At 40.5% G+C, this 27495-nt stretch overlaps 1 protein-coding gene across 1 annotated transcript in view; it reads right to left on the reverse strand.

The window, feature by feature from the left end:
• Positions 1-3292: 3292 nt before the first annotated feature.
• The window catches only part of GUCA1C (guanylate cyclase activator 1C), a 32029-nt gene continuing 7826 nt past the window's right edge, over positions 3293-27495 (reverse strand). The window contains 4 exon segments of the mRNA XM_029213707.1: positions 3293-3398; positions 9804-9937; positions 14628-14689; positions 14692-14743. Of these exon segments, the coding sequence (XP_029069540.1) occupies positions 3293-3398; positions 9804-9937; positions 14628-14689; positions 14692-14743 (354 nt within the window).

Raw genomic sequence — 27495 nt, forward strand, 5'->3', positions numbered from 1 at the left:
CTTTCCTTCAAAACATCAAAGAATTATTTTTTAAAAAGAGGAAAATACATTGGAAGATCTAGGATCTCGTTAGATGCTATAATTCTACTGCCCTTTGATAAATGGGAGTGACAGTCTCAGAAGTTAAAGTTGTTGAGGTTCTTCACACACCAGTCCCTACTTGTCATGGATCCCTTGCCTGAAATTTTACTGTAAAACCATTAGTGGGGAAACACATGGAATTCTGATAAATACAATAAAAATTCAAAATTCAAAAAAAAATCACTGGGCAGAGGCTCTGATTAAAGCTTATCATCTAAAGGAGGAATTTAAATTTACTTTAAAATATTCAGTTCATTAAAGTAACATGACCTCATATTTCAATTAGGACTATTTCCTTGGACTGAGCGTCACAATGCTAAGTTACAGAAGAAACCATAGAGAAGAACATGACTTTGGGGAGACATGGTCTTAAGAGATGGAGGCTGGAAGGAAAGAATATGGTTCTGTTTTTCCAGCTTTTTTTTTTTTTGACCTCACCTATCCATGATTTAATCTAAATTCTTTTGTACCTGAATTGCAGCTCATCTCCTTCTTAGGACCATCCTCAGCAAAACTATGTAGTAGACATTATTTTATGATTTGTTTTCTAATAACAGACAGCTAGTATCTTCACATCCTTCAACTATACCCACAAACCCATTTTCCTAAGAAGCTGACAAGTGTATGCCCTGTGGGCTTACCTACCCTTCTCACAGATGAACAAAGCTATTCTTTGGAAAGGGAAGGGAGTACTGCTCTCACCTCTCCTCCATAAGCCTTGGGTCAACTTGAGAAGAGGTAGATCTGGAGTGAGAGCTGGGTATAGTGATGGAACAGAGCTTAGAAATCTAAGAGGCAGCATCCAAGAAAAAACTGAAACTGAACCTGGTAAATTAGACAAACCAGTCATGATTCCAAAGTGGGTGATGAATGGAGGAGGAGAATCCAAGGAGGCAACAGGGTGACTGGAGCCTGAGGAGGCCACCTGAGAACTACAGGGTTCAAAGCATAAAGTGGTAGATGGGACCTGGGATAAAGCAGAGCTTGGATGCTCTTACTATGGTACCTATGGGTGGGGAGGTGTCCTTAAGTTGTCTACTGGGCTTGTCCCACCTATTCCATCTGTGCTGGTAATTAAGCTATAAACCCTCAGCTCCAAACCCATCCTTCCATATTCCTCTCTGTGGTGCTGGGCTGGGGTCCTGCTGACTACATTGCTCTGTTGCCAGCAGTTTCCCTGTTATGCTCAACCTGTAACATGTGATACTATCAGGCAATAATCTGGGAAAATGATCACTTCTTTGAGTCTCAGCTACCAGACATAAAGTGGGGGTAACAGTCACATCACTGGGCTATTAGTATTAAACAAGCCCACTCAGCACAATTCCAGAGTAAGGACTCAGTACACACAGGGAAAGGAAGGGGTGAGTTTCCCACCCTAAAGAGGACTGACCCTTCAATCGGTCAGGGCCCAGGATCAGTCAGGATCCCGTCAGGGAAACAGGAAACACACCAATTATTTTACCAGAGAGAATTTAATACAAAAAAATGGGTTAAAAGACATTGGAGGACTGGAAAAACACAGGGAAGACACTAAAGTAACACAGAAATGGCAGGGAGCAGCTTCCATCCTAGACTGGGAAAACAAAGGGAAGGGGTTGAGGTTATTAGAACACAGAAGCCTGGAAGGGGGAACTGGGACCCATTTTTATGTGGAAAGGATATTGGGTGCCTCAGAGGAATGTGGGTGAAAAAAAAATGAAATCAACCACTACTGCAGGATGGGGCTGATGCTGGGGTAAGACCGTAATGATGTTTTCCTTTTCACCTCTACTGCTAGGGAGCTCAGAGTCCAGTGGGTAGCCCACCTTCGCCAAATGAGCAGGACTTTGTGGCATTATGGCTGCAATGATTTTTCTCACCTTACTTTATCTGTGATCATTTTATTTCAACATATTTTACATTACATTATGTACTTTGTAAATCTCCTCAAAGCCTACTGGAAGATCCTAGAACATTTCTACTTCCATCTATATGATCTTCATCTGTATCTTCATCAATATATTTGCCTATAACTTTCCTACCTCCATTTACACTTCATTTCTACTGCCATGTGTGTCTCATCTATAACTCTATCTATAGTTTATCCACATCTGTAACTATGAAGGAGATAGGGACAGTCCACTCCTGTATTTGTAGTTTAAGTTGTGTATTTTTAACCCAAATTTGAAAGTGTAATTAGGAAGCTTTTAACATAAAGACAGCTTACATCTCCTCTTCAGTCTCCACTGTGCTTCCATAAGAAGCATGGCATTGACAGAGGTACTAATGAGCCTGTGATATAGAACCCAAAACTTTAAAAGTTCTAACCCATCAAGAAATCCCATTCATCATTTCATTTTTGGGAAAGGATATAAAAAATGAAATGTCAGAGCTATAATGTCAGGACTGTTTGAAATGTCAAGTGCTTATTGTTGCACAGCCTGGCTGTCTGCTGTTCTGATCAAACCTCCAACTGGCATAATAATTACAGATGATGCATCGCATTTTCATGCACAATTGGACCCAGATTTTCAACAAATCAGATGGAAACATTCTCATTGCCCAGCTGGAAATTTTCTCCTTTTACTACATAGTTTAAGACTTTTCCTTCGGAGCAGGACATTACTACTAATTCAAGACAGCGTTCAGAGTAGGGGAGGAGAAAAAGGGCAGAAAAAAAAAAAAGTTTCTCAACAGACCAGAACTCAGTCACTTACAATATACAGATGCGACAAGAGCCACGAGGCAGCAAACACATGTGCCAAATGCACGTTTAGTCTAAGAATGCTAAACTGTGGAGACACTGCCCAGATAATCCAGTTCTATTTCAAGATGCAGACCAACTTAGGTGGGCAAGAAAACATACATGCGAGCTCTATTTTGAACTGATAGCTACGGAGGCAATCCTTCAGTTTAATCACCCCATTCTAATCTGCGGAGAGAGGACTAATGTATAAACAGAAGCAACACTGCTTCTGTCTAGGATCTTTATGACAGTCTCTGTGGGACTTAAGTGGGTTATTCATAAGCGGATACCAATGATAATAAAAACCTGAAATCAATAGCATGTATGTACAGAAAATCACATTTCTTCTCCACTGAAAGTTTTGTATCCAATGAAAGCTGGCTAAGGCGTTCCCATAGCCACTTCATTTTCACCTTCCCTAGACAAGCCTTGTCAGATGGTTTGGAAGAAGCCTCTCTCCTACGTCTATCTGGCTGTTTCCCATCACAGATTACTTTCAGTACATTGGAAATGTCGAAACTCTTGGAAACAACCTCCAGAAGATGCTATTCTTTTTTCATGCCATTGATAAATTCTTCTAAAGTCAATTCTCCCATAAAATAGTAAAAGAACAATTAGCAAGAGCCTTTGTCTAATACCACCCACTAGCATATACAATATATTCACTGGCATTTTTATCGACATTCGTCTTTTTTATCCTTTCATCTCAACCAGACTCTCAATTCCTTGAATGTCCTTATATAGAAAAGCATTCAATGGTAGGGTTGTTAGGTGAAAATACAGGTGACGAATAAAATCTCTTTTCATTTTGAGTTGAGAACATCAGGTAATGTACCTGTGTTCACATATACATTTACGTCTCTACACGATATTGATTATTTGACCTTTAATCTTGAAGCTATGACCAAGTCATAGGAGAATGAAAATTGCAGACTTCTAAGATTAGAAGGAAATGACTGTTTGCAAGGCTGTTTTCAATATTCTTCTCTCTGAGGAAATAATTTCAAGGACCATCCAAAGCTGTGCAGAAGGTTAAACGTTTATTCATTCCCTAGTTCTCCTCTCCTTTTCTGATTTTTTGATTTCTCATTGTATCACCTTGACTTAAGCCTTAGGTCTATGCTGACCAGCCCAGTGCTATAAAACTATCGCCTTATACCCATGGGCACCTGCTGACTTGTTTCCCACTACCCTCATCCTACAAGACAACTTTTCAACATTTGGGGGTTGGGCATGAGGGGTTCTCGATTTCAATCATTTGGATTGTAATTATGGGCATATTCAAGTTGAAAGGTACAGATGAATTTTCTGATCTTAAGGAGACTGTACGTAATAGGGTTTGTGGCTTGGTGGGAGGTCAACCAAGGACAAGCGAAGTACACTGAGTCACTAACTAGGGAACATGCCCCTGAGGCAGAAAGTCAGCAGGAAGTGAAAGCAAGTGTTATACTCTCCCTGTACTTTTTAATGGATAAAGACAACTATCTAAATGCCACAACAGTGGCTCAAATATAAAGCATACATCATCAAATTCTCATAAGATACTTTCCTTTTGGTTTCCATGGCAAAATACTAATATAGGTTTTGTCTTTTTTTTTTTTTTTTTTTTAACAGAGAAATCTAATCTTTGTTCCTTATGTTTTCCTTATGCCAAAGAAGTCTGTGCAAAACCCCGGTAACAGCAGGTAGGATTAGAATTCCCTATGTATCCCAGGGAAAGTCAGGGGATCATAAGTAACAGAAGAATAACCATCCTTTGCAAAGGGAAAACACACTGCTAAGTTCACAACCCGAAAGATTTTTCAAACTTCTAGGGACTCAGCATGACCAACAGAGAAGTGGGAGTGGAGATAGGGGAGCTGAAATCTGTTTTGACCACTTAGTTATAATAACACTTCTCCATTCTCACTGCTGGCAAGGAAAGAAGCTGTATCGGAAGGTGCTGGGAGATAGTTGCCTGTGTTGAAAAGCAATGCAGGTTACTGATGTGGAAAAGAGAAGAAAGAAAATGCTTTTTGGGGATTCTTTTTATTGCAATATATTTGACATAACATATTAGTTTAAGGGGTGCAACATAATAATTTGATATGTATATATTGTAAAATGATTACCACAGTAAGTTTAGTCAATATCCATCACCTCACATAGTTACAAATATTTTTCTTGTGATGACAACTTTTAATATTTCCTCTTTTAACAACTTAAAAGATGGAATTTTTCGCTGTTTCATCACGTTTTTCAAAATACCATGAACTCTGCATATTTGCTTTTTCCACGTTATCACTTACCAAAAAAGAATTTCTCTTTTCCAAATTAAGCCGACCTCTACCTATAGCAATTTATGATGCTTACTATTTCTAAATACTTATTTTGAAGTTTTCCTCGCTCTTTTCCTTCTAAGTCTTAGCATTCATTCATTCATTCTCCGAACATTTATCAAGCCCTGACTACAACTGCCATTTCCTTCACTACATGGCCCCACCAGCACAGCCAACCAGGGTTGTGAATGTGGAAGGTGCTCAGAAATCCTAGGCTGACGAATTGCTTTCCTTCTTCTGATATTCTTACACATTGCTTCCTAATCCTCTTCAGTTTGCCTGTGGATTTATGCCCAGACAAATTAGAAGGTTGGTTGCTGGGTCTCCCTAGAAAGGATTGCCTGTGCAGATCCAGAAGCTTCCCATCAAAAGATCGACCAGCCAAGAGCTGAAGCTGCTGAGAGATGATTGAGCTGGAGATCATGGGACTCAGAAGGACCTAAAATCATGTCTGAGTTTTCATTATTTTTTTTTCTATTTAAAAACACATATCAATCTTTGTCAGGCATAATTCAGAATTGCACAGTTTTTATATGTTGAAATATACATATGCACATAATTTATATCCACGTTATTCAGGGCTGTTTGTTGTGTTGGTGAACACATTCGCTACTCCTGGGGACTCTGAAGTTCAGTGCTATGGATGCTTTTCCATTACTCACTACCAAGTTCAGCAGTTTAACTGGTGATAGGACAGCTGCTCGAATATTGTCTTTAGTCTTGTTTTTGCAATCTGGTTATTTTGTTGATATTTATGGATCATGTATTTCTTCCCATTAATATCTTAAATGTTTTTATAACACTACCAAAAAATTGCCTCTTCCCTCCAAAAAGTCAAAATTTACTGTACACGCTCACATTAGCATTTCTTGCTCTAAAGAAGTCAACCTAGAAAAGAAGCCAACCTGTGTCAAGGAATTGTCTTTCAATTCTTTCAAATAAGAACCTCATGAAAATTTGTGCTGGGGCTGGGAAATTAGCAAAGGTGGGACTGGAGTGTCTCAGGAGATAAGAATGACCAGATTTTCAAGGGAGGATGCAGGATTTTAAATGGCAAGCTCTGTATTCATTAGCAAGGTGGCACTAGAGGCATTTAGCAGTATTTTATAGCAGAGTGTTAAACACTGCAGTTTTTTCTCTTCTATAAAGAAACTTGATTCCGTCTTATCTCCTGGTAGTTCCCAGTTTCCCAGTTTGATTCCATGGTGTTCCAGTCTAAAACACTGGCCTTTCTGGTTAGTCGCTCAGTAAAAGGTCTTCCATTATGTTCTGTCCCTGTTTTCTTTTACTCCAAATATCTGCTCAATAACCTTTCATTTCCTCTCTTTTCACTTGCATGGTTTATTATTATGAGCCACTTAAGTCTCCTTTGTCCCTGGGCTATTTGGCGCTTGGTTGTCTGGACACTTTCTGCTCTTGAGGTTGTGAACAGTATCTATAAATCTTCCTAAATCATGTCAAGAACGACTCCTAAGCCGCGCATGGTAGCATGCCAATTGCTATACTTCCAAGTAAAGTCTGCAGAATTTCATGCTTGATCATGTATCCTGACTTGTCTTGAGGTCCCTTCTGTTTTCATTCTTCAATAATATTGAATGTTGAGCTTCAATTTTCTGTCCTTGTGATTCTCTTCAAGATCTCCTTCCTGGAAGCTTTTGTTCATAAAATAAAAATAAAAACTAACTTGTTGAATTATAGCAATGATACATGCTTATGGTAACAAAAACAAAAAACAACTAACCCTACAGAAAAGTGTAATGAAAAGAAAGAATCTCCCTTTAACCTCTCTCTGGCCCCCCAGTGCTACTTTCCACTGGTAATTAACTTCTGCTAAACAATCTGTGTTTATATTTTGACATTTGCAATGCATTTTCAAGTATATGTTAATTTCCAAACTTGTCTCCTAGAGGCCTTTCTTCCTACAGATAGCATTGCATATTGCTCTTGTTTCTTCTTTATTTCTTCATTTGCTTTTCATATGACATCTTATCAGACACTCATTCATTTTACAACTATTTATGGAGCACTTATTATGTGCCAGAAAGTGTGAGAGCACAGGAAATACCAAAGTACGTAAAACAGAATAGCTCTTGCCCTCATGGAGCTTATGGCTCTTCATCGTTTTATTATCTTAGCATTAACCCTATACCTCTCTTTTGATTAATCTTCTAACTTTGATTTGCTAATGACCATGATAATTATGTCTAGAATTCTACAGCTATTGTGTATTTTTCTGTTCCAACAGATTTGATGTTGGTCATTCTTTTGCAGACAATTGGAATTCAAATTGGGATTTTCATATATGTTCCTGAAGTTGTTTTGGTTGTATCTGGGTGTGCTGGGGATCTTTGGTTTCAATATTCATTGGATCACCAGATACCAGTGGGGTGCTTGCTGCTTTTTATTTTGAGAAATCAAAAAAGATATAAGTTGGCACATAGGCAACGCTATTCTGGTACACCTAATCAAACATCCCCATTTCTCCCAACACTGATGTTTCGATAACAATGATAACAACAGAAATCTTATTTGAGGTATATACACTTAGGCTTGTACAACTGCAAATATTCTCTGTGATGCTCACTTTCCCTTTACATGTGAGTGAAGCACTTTATTCTCCTCTGTCAAATACTGGCAAAGTCCTTTTACACTTCTGCAAATATCAGCCCTCTATGTCTTCATTACTTTCTCTTCCTTGTCCTCTGGTGCACCGAGCTGTCTGTGTTCAACAGAACAATTTTAGCATCTTTTTTCTTGATACATGGAATGACCCAGCTGTCCCTTGACGAGATAATACAACAGTCTCCAATAATTTCCATGTAAAAGCAAGTTCTATCAGTTTTAATTCCGTATATGCATTTGCCAAGAAACAGTTTCATTGTTACTCCAGAGTGCAACTAGTTTATTTGATATCTTCATTTTACAAAAGCCAATATTTTTTCTTAAAATATAAGTTTTTATATCAGAGGAAATGAATTGTGCGATTAGATCTCTAAACTGTCCAGAAATCATAATGTATCCTCTTCCTTCTGAGATACTCTTACAGGTCAAAGATCCTAGTTCCCGAATTGCAGGTAACCTCAGTTGCCTGAGCCCAACACCTTCTCTCTTTCAGATTCGCATCCTTTTTCAACTTAGCTCTTTCTATTTCTAGGCCCCTTCCAACTACATTCCCTATTTTATTGGTTCCTTATACTTTGTTCTTGAGGAACCAGCACAGATAGGAAACAAAAAGTCCTGCACAATTTTCTGTTTTCTGGAACATGTTTTCCAACTCCTCAAACTGAGCCACCCTCATACTTCTCTATGGGAAGTCACTTTTCCTATTCCCCAACAACCCCCACCCGCTGCCAGCACGACAAGCAGGATCCATGGATATTTTCAAACATTCTTGACCTGTCCTTTTGAAATTCACTTACGATGCTAAGTCTTAAACGTTCATGATGTTCCGTCTACTTCCAGAATACTCATCCTTTGAGCAACGATTTTGACCCTGGGTTGAATGGTTTATCCTCTCTACTCCAACCCCTGCCATCTTGCAGCCCCTCTGGGATTAAAAATGAAAACAAAACACGACAAAATCTCTGGCATTTCTCCTGTTTGATGATTACCATTTTCGGATGCATATTCCAAATAAAGTTTTCAGTGGCCTCACCGGGCCTTCCTCTCTCCATTTTTCTGGTTCTTTTCTAGCTTTACTTAGCCTCCTTATCAACTCTGGGTGGTCTGAATCTGTTCCTTGCAAGCTTTCACATGAACTGACTTGTTCGTTTGTTTTGTTTGTTTGTTTGTTTGTTTTTTGCGGTACACGGGCCTCTCACTGTTATGGTCTCTCCCATTGCGGAGCACAGGCTGCGGACACGCAGGCTCAGAGGCCATGGCTCACGGGTCCAGCCACTCCGCGGCATGTGGGATCTTCCCGGACCGGGGCAAGAACCCGTGTCCCCTGCATCGGCAGGCGGACTCTCAACCACTGTGCCACCAGGGAAACCCCACCCCTTTTTAATCTTACTAACATCATATTTTCCACAATTCCAAGCTTTCTGTTTCTCAAGGATCATCCCTAGATATGATGCCTCCATCTCAAATATGCTCATCTCCCAGTTTACAGATTAAAGCCATTTGGTGCAAACACCCTCCCTTCTCACTCCTACCTCTGAAGAAGCTCACCTTCTCTGAGATAAAGAGGAGACCAGATTTTCAGGTAAAAAACGCAGCTGAAGAAATGAGCAGAAAGAGTAGAAATGTAGAAAAGATAGAGCAGAAGTGGAGGCAAGTGTGGACAACTCTTTCCGGAAATGTACTGCCAAAGGGAAGGAAAAATCTGATAGAAGATGGCATAATTGAAGTTAGGAGGGAAAACAAGTTTATTCGTAAGTTGATGAGAAGCCTCTAGTAGAAAGAAATTCCCAGAGCAAACAGCAGAGGGCCCTTCATCTCCTATTCTCTAACTTTTTTTCCTTTTATCTCCCTTTACTCTTCTGTATATATACCAAAGTCTCAATCCCTGTGCATTAAGTGTAAATATGGTCAATAAATATTTATTCAATTCAATTGTATCAACTGGAGAACACTGTACCGGTCAAATTATGAAGCCCCAGTGATATTACAAGTGGGGTTTGCTTGAAAGGTTCATGCTTTTGTCTAAATGGGGCATCTCGCACACTGCCACTAACTCCTGCTCGGTAAGAAAAGTGAGACCAAGGTGAGTAGCTACTTTGCTGTCATCGTTTGTATCGATCTTATGGAACACCAAGTTGGTAAATTCTTCAAGATTCAGAGTTTGCTGGCCATTGAGGGCTTGTAGTGCCTGCAAAGAAACTAAATCAGAGAGTTCAACTCTTCTGGAAGCAAACTCACTTTGTGACATTTCTTACCCCAATGTGACAGAATTGGGGCAATTGTTTATGTCAGTTTTGCTATCCAACCTGTTTCAGTTGTTAAAAACAAATAAAAAGATTGTATATCAGTTCTGGGTAATGAGGCTTGGAAATGAAATGAACTGAGTATAGTCTAGGTTTCTTCTACAGAACAAAGGGATCCATTCAACATATTAAGTAACAAAAGATTCTAAGAGCCCATTGGAGAAAACATCGAAGTGGTAACTGTCATAAGAATTCTGGACCCAGAAAACAGTGTTCTCATTTTAGACTAATTATCTTTGATCTTAAGATGAATATAAAAGGATGCTCTGTAAGCATCTAATCCTTCCTCTCTGGCTTCTGCCACTGGCACCTTTGGTTTTTTTTGTACCCTTTTGCAGAGTGATCAACTGGGAAGACAGATATGCATGCCTAGGAAGGACACTGAATTTCTCACACTCCACTAGCAACTTTTCATCATAAAAGCTATCAGGGGACGCAGGGAAAATGACATTTCCAGCTTTCCTAGAGAGACGATTCAACCACCCTTCCCCCCCCCCCCCCACCCTTGCCCCAGGTGATTAAATTAAATGACCCATATTTGATGTAGAAATTCCTAATAAAATGAAAGAGAGACAGAGAGAGAATGGATTAGTCATCTGGGAATTTGAACATAACTATCCTGATTGAACATGAAGGAATCTTTAGAAAAACTGCTGGCAACATATTTCAATTAGAGGCATGGTCTTAAATAGAACTCTCTCTTGCTGCTTCCCAAGCATTACTAATCCTGAATCCAAGGATCAATCATAATTAACAGTGGCAAAGCACCACTCTTGGCCTTAGCAAGCTAAGATCTCACAGTCAAATAATACAAGAGTAACGGTTAGATACAGGTAGCCTATTAGATGAAAGTTTTTAAGGTTTCTCAGTGTCTTTGCAGAGGTTCCGAAAGCCTTGAAAAATTGGCTAGGCATCCAGTATTCCCACATCCCGAAGTGATACTAGACTGCATGCATAAGTCGTAAGAAAAGATTATGAAATTTCTAGAATTTGTCCATCACCCAACTCCAGGCAATATAAGTGAGACTGAAGGATTGACTGGAAGATTGATGAGGCCTAAGAGGATAATAATTTGAAGGGAGATGTCAGGGTACCTCATACTTTCCCTCTTCTTCTAGGAGAAGCATGGGGGTAGGGCAAGGAGGCATGGTTTGTTTCCTTCTTTCCTTCCTCATTTAGTACATCTACTCTTTCTCCTGCATCTTACTAAGCCCTTCTCTGACCCCTCTGAGTGTGAACAGCAGGAGAGAGGAGAGAAAAAGGGGCCAGGAGAGCCCTGACTTGGCAGGTACTGTCATGATCATATAGTTTCAGAGCTCTCCGGATAGCAGATGTTTAAAGACCACTATTTCTCTGAGGCCTCCCACCCCCTTTTCACTACTGAGACTCTCCTGCAACTCCCTAGACATGAATCACGCACTTCTTTTAAAGTATGTGGAATTCATGCATGTTGTTGTACATAGCAATAGTTTGTTTATCCTCATTGTTTTATAGTATATCATTGGGAAAATATACCACAATTTAAAGCCATTCTACTGCTGATGTACATGAGCTATTTCCACTTCTTGGTTATTACAAAAATTGTTATGAACACTCCTGGTCAGGTCTTTTGATGATCATGTACACAAATTTTTGTTGAGCATATATGCAAGAATGGTATTTCTATTTCTACCTATTCCAGCTGATCCCTTGAGGCTCCCTCTACAGGCTCCAAGTCTGGGTTTCTCAACATCTGCACCACTGACATTTTGGACTCGACAATTCTTTCTTGCTCTGCATTGTCCTGTGCATGGTAGAATGTTTAGCAGCATTCCTGGTCCCTAAACAATAGATAGTAGTAGCACCACACCCTCCCCATCTCTCCAGTTGACAACCAAAATGTCTCCACACTTTGCCAAGTGTCCCCTGGGGGAATAGGAGTGGAAAGTCGCTCCTGGTTGAGAACCACTCTCCAGATCTACCTCCAGCTTTCTTCTTCTGAGGATTCCTCACTTCTCCAAGTGGCTCAGCTGGACAAGATCCAAGACAGCGCTCTGCCGGCTTCTTCCCTCAGTGGCCCATAGCTGATCCATGGAGAAACCCAAGCATCCTCTGTCCCAGCAGATTCCAGGAATGCATCCTGCTACTCTGCTGCCACGGTCTGCTCTTTAGATTTCTCACGTGTGACTCAAACACTGGAACATCGTGTTCCCCAAACTGCAGGGCACGCCACACCTCACTGGTCTCCTTAAACCCTCATGCTACTGACGTGGGGGCTTTCACACAAGAAATCCTCTCCAGTAGTCCTTCTCCAAAACCTTCATCTTGACCGTTTCATACTCTTAAAGTGAGATTAAGATGTAACTACTTCCATAGTAAATTCTGCCTATAATCTAGTACTTCCTTCGAATCTCTTGATACCTGGGCTGAATTCCATTTTAACATCCTGGTATCATATGTTGAGAGAACTTATGTTATACAGTATGTATTATTCTTTACCCTGTTTTTCTTTCACTTGCCATTATATAGAGAGTATGTTTGTAGACCACTGATTTTTTTTATAAGTACATATTCCATTGCATTAATTTTAAAATTACCCTCCTTTAGGTTGTTTTTTATTTTTACTATCTTAAATGATTTTGTGATGTAAAATCATAGAACGTTTATCTTTGGCAACATTAATTATTGTTTTTCCTGACCAAAAGTAAGTAACGTTGACCCTAAAGATGAAGATAAATTTTAGCCTGTTAATGCAGACCACCCAATTTCCACGAATGTTATATCCATTTATGCTCCCTCTACAGTGTGTAAGGGCGCTCTTCTCACAGTGCCCTTGACAGAATTACATCTTATTGTTTTTAATCTTTATTGATTTAATCAAAGACAAATAGTATCCAATTATTAAATTAATTTCTGCTCTGTGCTTTTATTATTTGTTTCCCTACTTTTATTTTGTTCTCTTTCTAAACATTTTAAGGAAAAAGTCAACTAGCTACTTAATATTTCTCTTTCCTTGACTCACTAAGCTATACATTTTAACTAATGAAAACCTATGTAAATTTTCCTATAAGATTTAGAAAATAATCACTTTTATCCTTCTGTTCTTCCTAGTTCTTTTGAGAATCTGATGACCCTCTCCCTCCCCTGAAGAAAATGGATCACGTGCAGGCAAAATTTTGCCCTTGATTCCAAGGGGGTGGCCAAGGATTCCTAAAGGCCATAGATCCATAGATCCCAGAATACAAACCCCTGATCTGAGTACTGCTTTGGAGGCACCCCCTAATACTTGTATGCTGTATTACTTTTTTAATGTTTTTAAAATAAGTATATTTAAGAGGATATTTGAAAATTTACATGGGGTTGGGAATTCTCTATAGAATATTTTAGATTCCCAATTTTGTGTTGCAACATGTAGTATGTATGCAGAATTTCTGAATTTTAATGCTTACAAAGTTCAACTACAAAATATATCTTAGTACTCTTTCTGATGAGATTAAAGTGGAAGCAATATTAGTATTATCATACTCTTGAATTCTTTTCATATATTGGTTAACTATACATTTGCTAAAATAGTTTTAAATTTTTAACAGCTTTGTCCATTTGTTAAAATATTCAGTCATAATTGTAGCTCTACCCATTGATTTCTCCTCGCATTTTTGCTAAGATTTATACTATGTATCATGTTTGGGACTCAGCTCCATCTATAAATGAGAGCATTTGGACCAGATCATTTCTAAGATATCTGATTCTAGTTCTGATTCTGTGTTACAAATTCAGTGTATTACATTCATAATGTTTATTTTACTTCATATCTTTATTCAGGCACAGTGTCCCACTTAATACTCTTTTACTCTGGGATCCATTTTATCTCATACCATGGTAATCACTATCCTCATTCCACTGGCAGAGGGTGGGGGGATAAGATTTATAAAGGGACTCCTTGAACTTTAGAGGTGGAAAGGATCTCTGAGATCCCTGAGCTATCTATTAGAAAATACTTTAGTCAAGCTCCCAGAAAGATTAGTTCCTCAGGTACCTTTATTCTTTGTCCATGTCTTTTTGCTATATAAACCATCTTGTATTTTAGCTGCTCCCACAGACTTTCTGCACCGAGGCAGAGAAAACATGATAAGTTGTTTTAGGACATCATGTTTACTTTATTATTATTATTTTTTTTTTTTTTTTTGCGGTACGCGGGCTCCGGACGCACAGGCTCAGCGGCCATGGCTCACGGGCCCAGCTGCTTCGTGGCATGTGGGATCCTCCCGGACCGGGGCACGAACCCACATCCCCTGCATCCACAGGCGGACTCTCAACCACTGCGCCACCAGGGAAGCCCATCATCGTGTTTATTTTTCATCTCAATACCCTGCTAAGTTTGTAAGCTTCAGAGTGGACTGCACCCAGAAGAAAATGCTGATACACAATTGCACATTCAGTAACCAACAGGGTGGTGAAACTGACATTGCTTCAGCCATTCCAAACGTATATCCCGGGAATAGCCGACCACATAGGGAACTGTCACTGACTCCACAGGGAAGAAAACTGAGTTAACTATATAATGTCCTGAAAAGGATACTTTACTACTTCACTTACCACGAAGATGTTCAGTAGTTCCCTTTTGTCAACAGAACCATTTCCATCTGCATCATGGAGAAGTTTTGCTTCATTTTTCCTTGTACTACTAGATTTACAGCAGCAATACATCCATCCTATGGAAAGCAAGGTGGAAAGGGAAATAAATATTTAAGACCAATTATTTTTTATTTGCAAAGTCATCATTCATGAGCAGGACCATCAGTACAATTTAATACAACCCACAAGATTTTGGCATAAAACTTTTCCCTGGCACTTAATTTTTTTTAATGGGTATAAAGTGTACAAAAACAAGTAACTTTAAATAGGTGAGTACATTTTTAGAGAAAATGTCTACTTCTTATGACAAAAAAAAAAAAAAGGTTCTGAAATGCCATGATGGAAGGCTGAGTCCTCACCACTGAGCACCCTACAGTAGTTGTCTTCTGAATATCTTCAGGTTTTGTCGTCCACTCAGCGAGAAGACCAGGAACGGATTTTTAATTGAAGGGAAACATACCAAGTAGCTAAATTCTGTACTGTTTTAGAGAAACTGGTGGAAGTTTTTGGACTGCTAATATCCAGGATTCCTTTTAATTGCATCATTTTCAGTATGAATCAAAATTTATTAGCCTCCTTTTTTTTTTAAAATTCTTGGCCTCACAGGGGAGATCGAACCTGTGCCCCCTGCATTGGAAGGCGTAGTCTTAACCACTGGACCCCCGGGGAAGTCCCCTTATTAGCCTCTTTTTTTCTGTTTTTTTCTTTTTTCTTTTTTTCTTGAGGAGGGACCAGGATCCTGTTTTAATTGCTGCACTACAGTTTCTTGATTGTTCCTCCTTTGTTACTGCATTCCCTCTTTCCTTGATTAGTAGCTGTTTGAATCGGCCCTTTGGAACTCAGGGCAGGTCTAGGAGGCTGAAACCTTTACCCTGGAAATAAGAAATGGGGGACCTGGAAAGGCTTTTGTGCCCAGGAGGGCCCCACAGGGTCCTGCTCGGTTTCAGTAAGAAGTTGAATTCAGCATTGCCTCTTAAATTCTCCAAAAGCATATCAACATGACATTATGACTCCAATAGATTCAAAATTCAGAAACATTTTTGTATTAGACATGGTTTTCAGAGATTGTAACAGCAAGAGGTTTGTGAAGCAGAAAGAGCCTTGAACTTGAAGCCGTGGCAGATTTGGTTTAATCTTGGACCTAATGTGCAGTATAGGAAGAAATTTCCCCTGGTCCTGGTGGAAAGAAGAAAAAGAGGAAGAAAGAAAGAAAGAGAGAGAGAGAGAGAAAAAGAGAAAGAAAGGAAGGAAGAAGGGGGGGGAGGGAGGAAAGGAGGGAGGGAGGGGAGGGAGCAGTATCCCTCAGATAATCACTTTTACATGTTAGCTCATTTCATATTCAATCAAAGTACCTGAAAGGAAATAATGCAGACATATACCAGTGATGCCAAAATCTTGGCCTCTGTGCACCGGTGCCAAATCGAATCTCAGAGGCAGAGTTTTGGGTGAAGTAGAAAAGAATAACTTTATTGCTTTGCCAGGCAGAGGGGGACACAGTAGGCTTGTGCTTCAAAAACTGTGTGTCCCCAGCCTCTTTTTTAATAATGATTTTTGTTATATTCAATCTTAGAAAAGATTGTTTAAGGGGTGCAAGCTTAGGTAGTTCCCCTCGTTCTGTTTTAAATCTGTAAAACATTCTCAGTTGAAGACAGAAACAGCCTGTGCCATTCTTAAGAATCATATACTTCAAACCTTGCTCAGCCAAAGGCTCAGCTGTTTTGAGAAAGGTGGCCAGCTCTAGGCAGGTGTCTGACTCACTCTCCACTGTTTCTCCATGTGCTTTCAGCTGCTGATGGTAGCATCTTCAGCCCAGGAAAACATGCTATCTGCTGCATTCTCTTTGGAATATTTGGGATATCAAGTCCTATTTCCAAAACAGAATGTGATATAACGTACCCCTTTCCCTTGGAAATAAAGGGCTTTAGGCTTATTGGTCTGTAAAGTGATATGTGTTTGATTTGAGTCTTAAGCTTTTAAGTCTAGTTCCACCAAGTCTCTAAGAAAAGTAACTGAGAAACCACCAGCAGTTCTGGATGTGAAGCAAGGCTGTTTGGCTGGTTAATGCTTTTTTTTTTTTTTTTTTTAAGACAACAACATCTCAGATATTGGAAGCCAGTGTGTTAATCACTATAGCATTGTCTTCAAAATGTATTACACTTTAAAATTTTCTACACTGTGGAAAGAAAGAAAAAAAAGAAAATATTTAAAAATCATTTCACTACCTTTGAGTATTAGATTTTTACAACAGGCATCTTTAGCCCATCAATAATTAATATGTCTTTTAAGAGATAAGACATCTGCTAACAGATAGGAATCTGGTAGAATGGTTTCCTAAAGGAAGTTGGCTCAAGTATCCAAAACATTAAGTGGTTTTACCTTTTCTCCATCTGCCTTTCTTATTGCTTGCTACTGCTTCACTTATTAATCCCTAGCAGAGCTATGGCTGAGACAAGGGAAATACATTATTATAGAGTTGAAATTTATTTAAGATGAATATCGTCTTCAAGATATCATCTCCAGATTTGGTGGGACATGATCATTACAGGATGGACAGGTATGGAGAATATAAGCTAGGTGGAACAGCATCTAACCACGGGTACATCTGCTCCTAGGTCTTCTTACTCGTGCGTCTCCAGGGCTGACCAATCAATACAGCCATTTCCTGGGTAGTTATTGCGCATGTTTACCAAAAGGTCACAGAAGCATCTTCCCTGTGAGGACTGAGCTGGCAAGTTGATATTCCAGCGTTTCCACAAAATCATATATTTCATGATGATTCATTTCACATTGAGTCCCGCTTCAGGGATCACAATTTTCTGTGTCACCTGCATGATGAATGGCGACAGGCTAGATTGAGCAATGTTGTCTTTAGAACTTTTGGTATTTTATGATGAGGCACCATGGGTGGGTGGTCCTAACACCTTCCAATCAAGGCTCTGAAAGCTCTAGGCAAACCCTACCAGGAGACAAGCATAAATATTTTCATTGTGTGGTTTACAAATGGGCAACCTGGGTAATCTACAGCCAAAGTTGATTATGGGTGAGGAAACATTTCTACTTAGACAGATGCAGCCTCTTTCAAAGGCTCCTGCAAGCAAAACATTTCGTGTTTTCATTGCAGCAGTCTGTTATGTAGTCAGGCAAATTAATCCTTACAATCTGCACCCTACTACTCTTTTTTCCAATTATCGTCCTATTAAGATTTTGTAGAAATTTGCATTGGTGAGACAACCCCGGTGAATGTAATTTAATAGCTTGTGTTCGTGTTGGAGAGGGTTTTAGATAAATGCTTGTTCTGTAAAACAGAAAAAAACAATTCTTGTCTTCAGCTGATCTATAGATTACAAAGAAGAGTGAGGGGAGATAAAGAGCCCCAGAGAAGGCGAGATGTCTCTGCAAAAATGACTAGGAAGCATGCAATAGAAAATGTCTAGAGACTTTTCTTTGGGCCAATCCAAAGGAACACTGCTAAGATTATATTTCTGTGGTTGAGCTACAGGAGCCCCCATGGCACACAGAACTCTGGAGAAGTCTGACACTTACTGGCCTTGAGCCAGAATGGGGTTCATAGACACTCTGTGTCAGAATCATGTGGGGACAATGAAATATTGCAGATTCCTAGACTCTGACCCCAACAAAGCATCAAAACTACTTGGGATGGGGTCCAAGATGTAAAATGATCCTCAGGTGACTCTTATGTATCCTAAGATCTGCGAACCACGGACCTACGCTGTTTTTCTTATCCGTGGCTCTTCGTAGGCGATGTTAACATCTAACCAATCACTCCAAGTGGCTCTTATCATTGTGGCTTAGTCTCACATGAATTTAACCTTATTAAGACTAATTAGAAAAATTATGACCCACATGGTTCAGTCTCAGAATAATGACATAGTTATGAATACAGTCCAGCCATCAAAAATTAATTTCAAAATAACAGCAAGTCTTTCATTTCTGGAAAGAACACAACTTGCAAGACATTTATGGGTTTCTTCACAACACCGCCTTCCTCTCCCATCTGTTCCTCCACGTACACCCTGCTGCTCAGTGTTCAGCGATCTCCACGGCCCTATTCCTTCACTGCCAGCCCTACCATGAGAACATTTCATTCTTTTCTTCCACCAACTTCTCTCATAATTCTGCATCACAAAATCCTAAAAAATGAGTTTGGCAAGGGCAGGATCCTCCTTTGAGGTTGAAGGAGAGGGGAAAATTGGGTGCAGACAAAGCCATTCTGGTGAGCCTCAGGAAAGGAGAGTTTGGGAGCCTATGTACAAAAATAATTTTACTCCCAACATGTTTATAGATTTATATATCTTGTTCTTAGGATGGAGTAGATTACAGGGAAGAGTTAAACAGGGGTCAAAATATGGAAACATGACAGTTTCTCAGGTTCCTGAAGGAGTTTGGCTCCATTAATACGTTATCATTTTGTAGAGGGGGGTTCAAATGAGAGAAAGAGAAAAAAATGCATGGAAACTTCAAATTTAAGCTTTCTCATGGTCTCTAAAATGTACAGAAAATATAAGGTATACTTTATATCTATAAAGGTTAAAGATTTAAAAACTAAGTTTTTGCTACCACTAAAGAGATGAAATTTTAGAAGTCTAATAAAAAATAAGGAAATCAGTCATGTGTTTTTGTCCAACAGGAAATCCACAGGTGAATGTGTGATCTCCAGGTGATGTTCATGCCCTGCCATAAATCACAGTTGTTTTAAGAGTATAATCAATTTGAAATGAAGGTAGAAAGTTAAATTATAGAGCTGATATGCATATGAAGACAATTGTTTTATTATTTATTACTAAGTATAAGAATGAAAATTAATATATTTTAAGAAAAGGTCGGGAGTAGCCCACGTCCCAGTGACTGTGCTGGTCACTCTCCATGCATCTCTCTCATTCTAACAGCAGCCTTATAGGTAGCCTTATTCTTATCTTACAGAAGAGAAAACTGATTTTCAGAGAGGTTAAATAAACTAGTTAAAGTAGCAAAACTGGGGTATGGGTAGATCCAGGATTTAAGATCCAGTCAGCCTTACTCTAAGACTCTTCATATCATCCAATATTGCCCTCAAAATTCATAACAATTGAATTCTCTTTCTGGAAGAGGTGTTTGTAGACTTGAATAGATGGGACATGTTCAGTGCAGTGGGTTGTTGTGGATTCCTACGTGTGAACTACTTGGTAGTGCAATCATATAAGGTGAGCTAACTCAAGAGCGTCTGAAGATGCTGCACCTTGGGGCCTGTTTCCTTCATACCTGGTGTTGCCCAAGGTAAAGCTGGCCATGTGCTCTAAGCCACTCAGCCTAGGGGAGACTTGTGAGCCTCCACTGCCAGGCCTTCCCTCATCCTGCCACCGTAGGCCTCTGGCTCAGCAGGACAGAAGGTGTTCATCCTTCCTCTTGCCCTCTCCTGCTCCCATGTTTGATGAACATTTCTGTCCATTCTGGAATCCTTAGCCCCTCTCTCCTGGCCCACGGTTTAGCCTACAGCACCCCATAGAGAACAGCCTCTCTCTGCTTACAGTTTCCCCTAGGAAATGTTCCCAGCTGCTCCTCCAGGATAGCTGATTGGCTGAACCAGCACACAAACTGGTTCTCTTTCAGCCGATCCTGTTCTTAGTTTTCACCCATGCTCTTGGCTGGGAATCTAGAGACTTCCTTTACTGTGCAGCTGGTCCTTGCTTTGGTTCAGCATTTCCCCCCACCTCTTCAGGGCTTCACACCTGCATTACATTCTGCATTACAGCCCTCACTCCTCCATTCTCCCCACCCTATAAAACCTTTGGGTAAAATCTCACTGCAGATATCATCTGATAGGCTCAATATGGTCCCGCCATTGTTTGCCTGAGTGACCTTGAGATACGTATATTGAAAGTTATCTCAGTATATTTGAGACATTCTCTTTAGGGTTTTGTCCCAATGATAGAACCATGAATTTATGAATTGGGTAATATCGTTAGGGAAACTTGGCTTCATTTCATTGATTCAAATCATAGAATTTTAGTGGAAACAGTCCTTCATTTTGCAGATAAAAATGGACTGGACTAGTAATAACAATTATAATAATAATCATGACGGCAGTGACAACTCTTGGTGTTGATGTAATCTTTGCTATACGTATAGGGCCAGGCATTGTGCTTTACATATAGGAGCTCATTTAACCCTAACAAGGCCCTAACAGTATTAACCATGAAGCGCGGCATCTGGGTTCTAGTAACATTAAGATCGTGGAAATAGAAATTAGTGTTATTACAACAACTAGCCATAAAACCCCATTTGTTCTAGTGCACCCTCAGGAAATAATCCAAATCCAACAAAAATCCAAACTTTAGCCCAGATTAAAACTATTCCCTTCAACAGCATTAACTTTCTGCTACTTTTCACAGAATCACTATCTGTGAAAAATTCATGAATCGTCACAGCCTCTAACCTAGAGACATTTAGATGTTTTCATTCTTTTACATGTGACACTTCAGTGACATTTTGCCAGTTGTGGCAGGTCAGTAGCAACGTATGAACTGAAATTTCTGCCTGAAAATGGTTACTCAGATGGTCAGAAGGAAACCCAGAGAGCGAGTATAAGCACATTATATTGTTGATCAACAATTGTCAGTGATACTTATGTCGCATTTTAGGAACTGAAAAGAAAGTAGGCAATAAGGGTCATCTCTGTCACATCAAATACATGTGAATACTTTTTAAATACTTTTGTGAATTTTTAAAACCTGTTAAGGGAAACGTGACGTTTGGCATTTATGACCTAGCTCATTTTCACCTACTGACACTTCTACTAACAGCAAACATAGTCTCTTTCGGCCATGGAATTGCTGGAATGTCCTGAGGAGAACCTTGTCTCTGTGATATGAGAAATATGATGCTGGCCTGGTAAATTGGTTCTATAATGTGATTGTTATGCAGATCAGACATGGTTGTTCTTGTCTTGGCCGTGACTGTACAAAATTTGAGGATTCTAGGACAAAGCCTTGTCAAACAAGGTCCTGACTGTTAACAGGTCTCCTGGGTATCAGGGAGCCTTGACCATCTGACCCCAGAATGCAGCCAGCAACGTACCCAGCCCACGGTGAATTAGAAGCCAGTCTCGCATACGTTTGGGAGAAGGCAAGATAATCGTCCGAGTTTGATCACTTGTGCACAAGCTAACTTCAGAAGACCTGCCCCCGACTATAGCAACCGCAGCCTTCCGCAAGGAACTTCTTCAACTAGCCAATGTGGGTTTCTTCTTACGAGCACCTGTCTCCTTCAACTGATACTGCAACAGATAAAATAAAATCCAGCCTCACCCTAACTCAGTCAGCCTGCCTCCTAAGACTGTATTATTTCCCATGGAGGAGCCTGGACCCTAGTTCTTTAGTAACTAGGAGAAGTGGGGATGTGGACGCCAGCAGGCTAGAAGGTGGAAAGTGTGTACCTATATAATTCCTGGCTTCAGCACTTTTTTTTCTTACTATGGCTGTATCTAAAAGAACAGTCAGAGGAACTGTTTCTGAATTAATAGTTTGCGACTCAGAATTCCCTTTTTATATGTATCCATGGTACACAGCTCTTTGTACCAATGGGCCTAGAACCCAGTTTTCTGCCACTCTGCGGTCTTTCTGGTATAACAGCAGTGCTGGCTGCCCATTTGAACCCCCTGACAAGTAAAACAAAACATCATTTTGATTCAGTTGGACTGAGGTGGAGACCCAGCCCCTGGTATTTGTAATACCCCCAGGTGCTTCTGTTACCGAACCAAACTTGGGTCCGCTCAGCTGCGTGCAGTAAGTCCAATCTACCGATACCGGGTTGTGCTGAAGGAAAGTGCAGGGTTTGATTGCAAGGCCAAGCAAGGAGTATTAGCGGCTAATGCTCAAAAGACCTGAACTCCCCAGTGGATTTCAGGGAAAGGTTTTTAAAGACAGGGTGAGAGAGAAGGTTGCTGAGTGCTTGATCAGCTTGTGGACATACTTCTAGTTAGCTGGTGGTGAGGTAATCCGAAGTCAACATCAACCTTCTAGTTCCAACCAGTTTGGGGATCTACGTGCTTGTGGTCAGCATGCAGTTTAACTTCTTCCACCTGGTGGGCATTTCAGTATCTGCCCAAGAGCTCAAGGGTGTGGTTCAGGAGGAACTAAAGGTCCTTGACTTGAATGGCTAAGCTATTATTTTGTCTTGCTTGACTGTTTTCCTTTGTTTCTGCGTTTTCTCACTTTTCTGATTAAATTTGCTCTTTGGAATCTGGGGAAGGCCTTAGAGGCTCAAGTTTTCTGTAAGCAAGAGGCAGGCAGAGGACATGGGGTGGTCTCTCCCAGGAAGGTCCCATAGGGTTCTACTCAGTTGCACCTCTAGTATGCAACCAGAATTGAGAACCACAATTCCAACAGATTTTGTTAACATACGAGTCACAGCAGCTTAAGTTTAAATGTACCGTACATCAGCAAGTACAGTTGGTATCTTTAACAGGTAAAAGCCTGAGAGACGCGGCCAAAATGTTAATAATCGGTGGTATATGGGAAAAGGCTTTGCAAATTCTAAAGTGCTAAACAAATGAGGTATTTTTATTAATCACCAACAAATGTTTCCTAAGAATGTCTGTGCTGGGAGTTCTGAAGTTAGTAGCCTTGGTTTTCACCCTTATTAAGAGATTTTGGCCTAGTTGTTTACAATCGAATAGATGGTCATTTGTTTCCAGTAAATGTGTCCTATAGCAGTAATTGCAGTCACCTTGTAGGCCAGACAACCAGATACAGTATTACAGGCTGCAGGGCAGCCAGGGGGTTAATGATCAGCAACAATTATGACACAAGTTAAAAAGCCAGGTTGCCTACTGCAATTTTTAAGGGCTCTCACACAAAGAGAAGCTAAGAAACCAGGTAACCAAAGGTCACTTCTGAATGTCAAGTAGAGCTGGGGCTCCCTTTCAGGTGTCCTGGGTTAGATTAAGAAGACAGTCAAAACTCTTAAGATGATTCCCATGTAATAAATTTTGTTCTGTGACTGGCAACCATTACATAGGGCCAGTGTTGCCCCAACCAGCAAGGTGAATGTCTGATGCACTCAGGTCAATAAGACAAGAAATTGCAGGAAAGCAACCCCTGCACATGTAGGCATGTCTTGTCGTTTGGAAGTATAACTGGAGCTGGTAACAAGGAGAGTTAATCTCTGTTGGGGCCTGAGGTCAGTGTTACCTGCATTTTACAGATAAACATACCCTCCCTTTGTGGGCTGTTTATTACACATATTTTCAAAGTTTTCTCCAACATTATTTCACATGAGCTTAGTGGTAATGTAGGCAGTATAGGTTTTGCCTCAGTTTGGGGATTGAAGACTTTGACACAAAGAGGTCATGAGCCTTGTCCACAGCAGTAAGGGTCAGAGGTGGGCCAGGAGCCCAGCAATCCCACTCTTCCCAAGGTACTGCCCCCACTGGCCCTTCGGTGACTGGCCGGTGATTTAAGAGATTCACAGAAGGGCTCCTTAAAAAGAGCAAGGACTTCTGATATGTTAAAGCAAAGATTTGATTTGTGTACATATTATGAGTAAACTATTACATTGTAGTCATCATTAAATCCCACAGCTTGCCCTTCTCACTTTTCTTCCTGTAAACAGGTTAATCACCCATGCTTCTAAAAATTCCTCACCATTCCCTCATGCTTGATTCCCAGGATTTGTCTGAGGTCGCTAATTTAAATAATCTGAGAATTTGTGTTGGCGGTTTTGTTTTATCCTAGTGTTCCAATGTATCCTTGTTGACAATGTTTTCTGGCTCAAACCACTGCTCTATTTATGGTTTTGTAACAAAGAACAGAACACCACATTGAAACTGTTTCCCTCATTCTTTAGCCTATGTATTTTACTACTTTAGCCCTTCAGGTCAAAAGTTAAGCGTTAAAGAAATGTTTATTGTGACCGAATAGCTCATTAAGTCCCCTTAAGGAAGTTCCCATCCCATAGTCCTGGGTTAGTTACAGACATTACTTGTAGATAAATTCACTTTTAGCCTAGAAACCTTTTGAATAAGCAGAGATAAGAGTAGTAAAGTAAAAGTAACTGCTAACTACTTGAATTTTTTGCTGGAGCTCTGTGATCCAGCCCACCTGAGCAAGCAGAGAAAGAAATGTGATGCTTTCCTTCAAGGCCAAGTGGCTCTAAGAAGTCTGCAATCCCGCTTTTTCCTTAGCAGTAGAGAGGCCTGAATTGTACCCCGAATTAAGATAGCTCTTTAGGACATTAGCCCGCCATCTTCTTGGTCTGCTGGCTTTCCAAAAAGTCTGTATTCTGGCCCTAACACTATCCCCTGACTTATTGGCCTGTCGTGCAGCAAGCAAGTTGTACGAGCTGGGACTCGGTAAGAGTTTGAGTTCCAAACCCCCAAATTTAGAGAAACTATTCTACCTCCCTTGTAAGCCCTCAGAGTTTTACAGGAGCCAAAGCTTCTGACAAGTCTTTTAGGTCCATTTTCCCCCCACCATTTCTTCTAGACCGCTAATCAGACTTCTGTTACCCCACTTCTGTCTGAGGAAATGGCCTCATCCCTGCCCTCCTGCAGGTCCATACCTAACAAAAGATTATTCTTAGAGAACCCTGGCCTCAGTTTAAGAGCTGACAATGGCACTGCTTGGAGAGCACCAGTTACGGCTTGTTTTGCCCTGACCACAGCAAACCAAGATGCTGAGATACCGAGATTTGAGGAAGAGTTATATATTTGCGGCAGCCAAACGACGAGACAGAAAAACAGAACTCAAATCTTCCCCGCAGAAGGCAAGGGGCGGGGGTATTTATGGGATGAGGAATGAAGCAGCAGGGTGGTCTGAGGCGTGGAGAGCATGGAGAGGTGGGGACAGGTGATTGGAAAAAGGTGCGGTAATCGACATTCTGCGCAGGCGTAACTAGGCTACGGGCCTCCACGTTCAAAAGGTCACTGAGCGACACTCGCGCATGCCCAGTTGGATGGTTGGTGGTCCTATCTCATCTTAATCGGCTCAGCTCGAAATAGGCGCAGCTGACTCTGAGTTCCTGGACAACAACTCGGGCAAACATCTTATTATTTAGGCTACGTGCAGCTTGGAGGACATGCAAATCTTAAAATGACCTTGATTAGTGAAGGCAGGTGAAATGGATTTAACCCACGGTTTCATCCCCAGATGCCTAGGTGTGGCCCTGAGGGTTGTGCATTGACCTTCACACCTATTACAGCAGCAAGAATGTGGATCAGGAGCCAGAGGGACCGAGGGCTGGTTTTCTGCTTTGAGATTCTCCAGGCAAGTCCCTCCTAGCATCTTGGTTCTTTGAGTGCCTCATTTCTCAGCCACAATGTAAGAATAAATGTAGTCCCAGCAACAGACTGGTTGTCTGCATGGATCAAAAGATATAGGTGAGGCGCCTAGAGTGTGTGCTTCCAAGTTATGCTCTAGCAGTAACCCTCTGCCTTAGTTAGGTCCCCACTGACCCTTCTGTCTCCTACCTTGTACTTTAATTTGAGCTGTTCTCTTTGTTGAAATATTCAACTATTTTGTTAAAGGTGGAATACCATAGCAATTTAGAGTGAAGCCCCTGGAGTCAGACTGCCAGCATTCCAATTCTGCTGTGTAGTTTTGGGCAATTTACTTAACCTCTCTGTGCCTCAGTGTCCTCATCTATAAAATGGGAATGATAAAAATAGTACCTACTTTTACATTATTGTTGAGGATTCTATAATAAATGTAAAGTGTTTAAGACAGTGACTGGTATAGAAATGTTCAGCAACTGTTACTTTTCTTAGTAATAATTCAATCTCTTAACTTCTTTCAACATCTCAAAATGTCTCAGCTTCTCCAAAAGCCTTTCCTAACTCGGCAACTTAGTTTTCATTGCATCTTCTGATCCCAGTAGATGTACCTTGAATAGCACAACCCTGCTATAGTTTGTTATACTATACTGCCTTATTTTCTTCTTAAGGCATTTAATCTCGACATGACTTTTATCCACTAGACTGTAAACTCTTTGGGGGCACAGAAAATCATATCTTCTACCTGCCTGCTCACCCCCATCCCCACACCCCTTCAAAATTTGAGTGTGATTTTTCTATTACCTGCCCTGCTGGGATGGGATTGAAGAGTTCCCCTGGCCCTTCCATCCAGTTTGCCTGTCTAGGCATAGGCTGGATCATTACTCACAATACTGGGCAGGTTTTAAAAGCAGCCTTATAATATCCAAGACTCATCTGGAACCTTGAAGCTAGAGAGTCAGTACAATGCTTTTCCCTCTTTCAATCTGACTCTTCATTTACTAACTTTTATTTTTTGAGGATGCATTTGTCATCTCACTAGGTTGTAAACTCCTTTGAGTACAGGGATCAATTCCTATAAATCTTTGTGCCTTCCTTCCTTCCACCATGCCTCCCAGGAGCTCAATAAAGTTTTGCAAATGCAGTGGGGTAATAATATTGTGTATCAAGGATGTGACTTTGTTCCTGGTAATCCCTTCTATCATCCAGCCCTCCCACATTCAGTAAAGACATTCATTGCCTGAGAGATAAGTGATTGTAACAGAAAAGCAGAAATCGAGAGTTCATTCTTAGCTCTTGAGTTTCAATAGTTTAAGCCATTTGGGATTCACAGCATAAAGTTTATGCCACAAACAAAAGATTTGGAAGAACACATAATTAGAGCCAGTTTCTCCTGGCTACTCTCAGGCTAGATAAAAATTCCATAGGCTGGGGAAGTGTGGAACAGGGAAGGAAAAGAGAATTACAAGACAGTGGGTTAGGGGCACTGCTCTGTGAGGGTCAAGACTAGTTGGGGGGGGGCAGGGCGGAGAGAGACACACCAGGTGTGGCTGGCAGATGTAA

This window comes from Monodon monoceros, unplaced genomic scaffold (genome assembly GCF_005190385.1).
Source record: "Monodon monoceros isolate NGI ecotype Baffin Bay Population unplaced genomic scaffold, NGI_Narwhal_1 Super_Scaffold_11, whole genome shotgun sequence".
Taxonomy (NCBI): Eukaryota; Metazoa; Chordata; class Mammalia; order Artiodactyla; family Monodontidae; genus Monodon; species Monodon monoceros.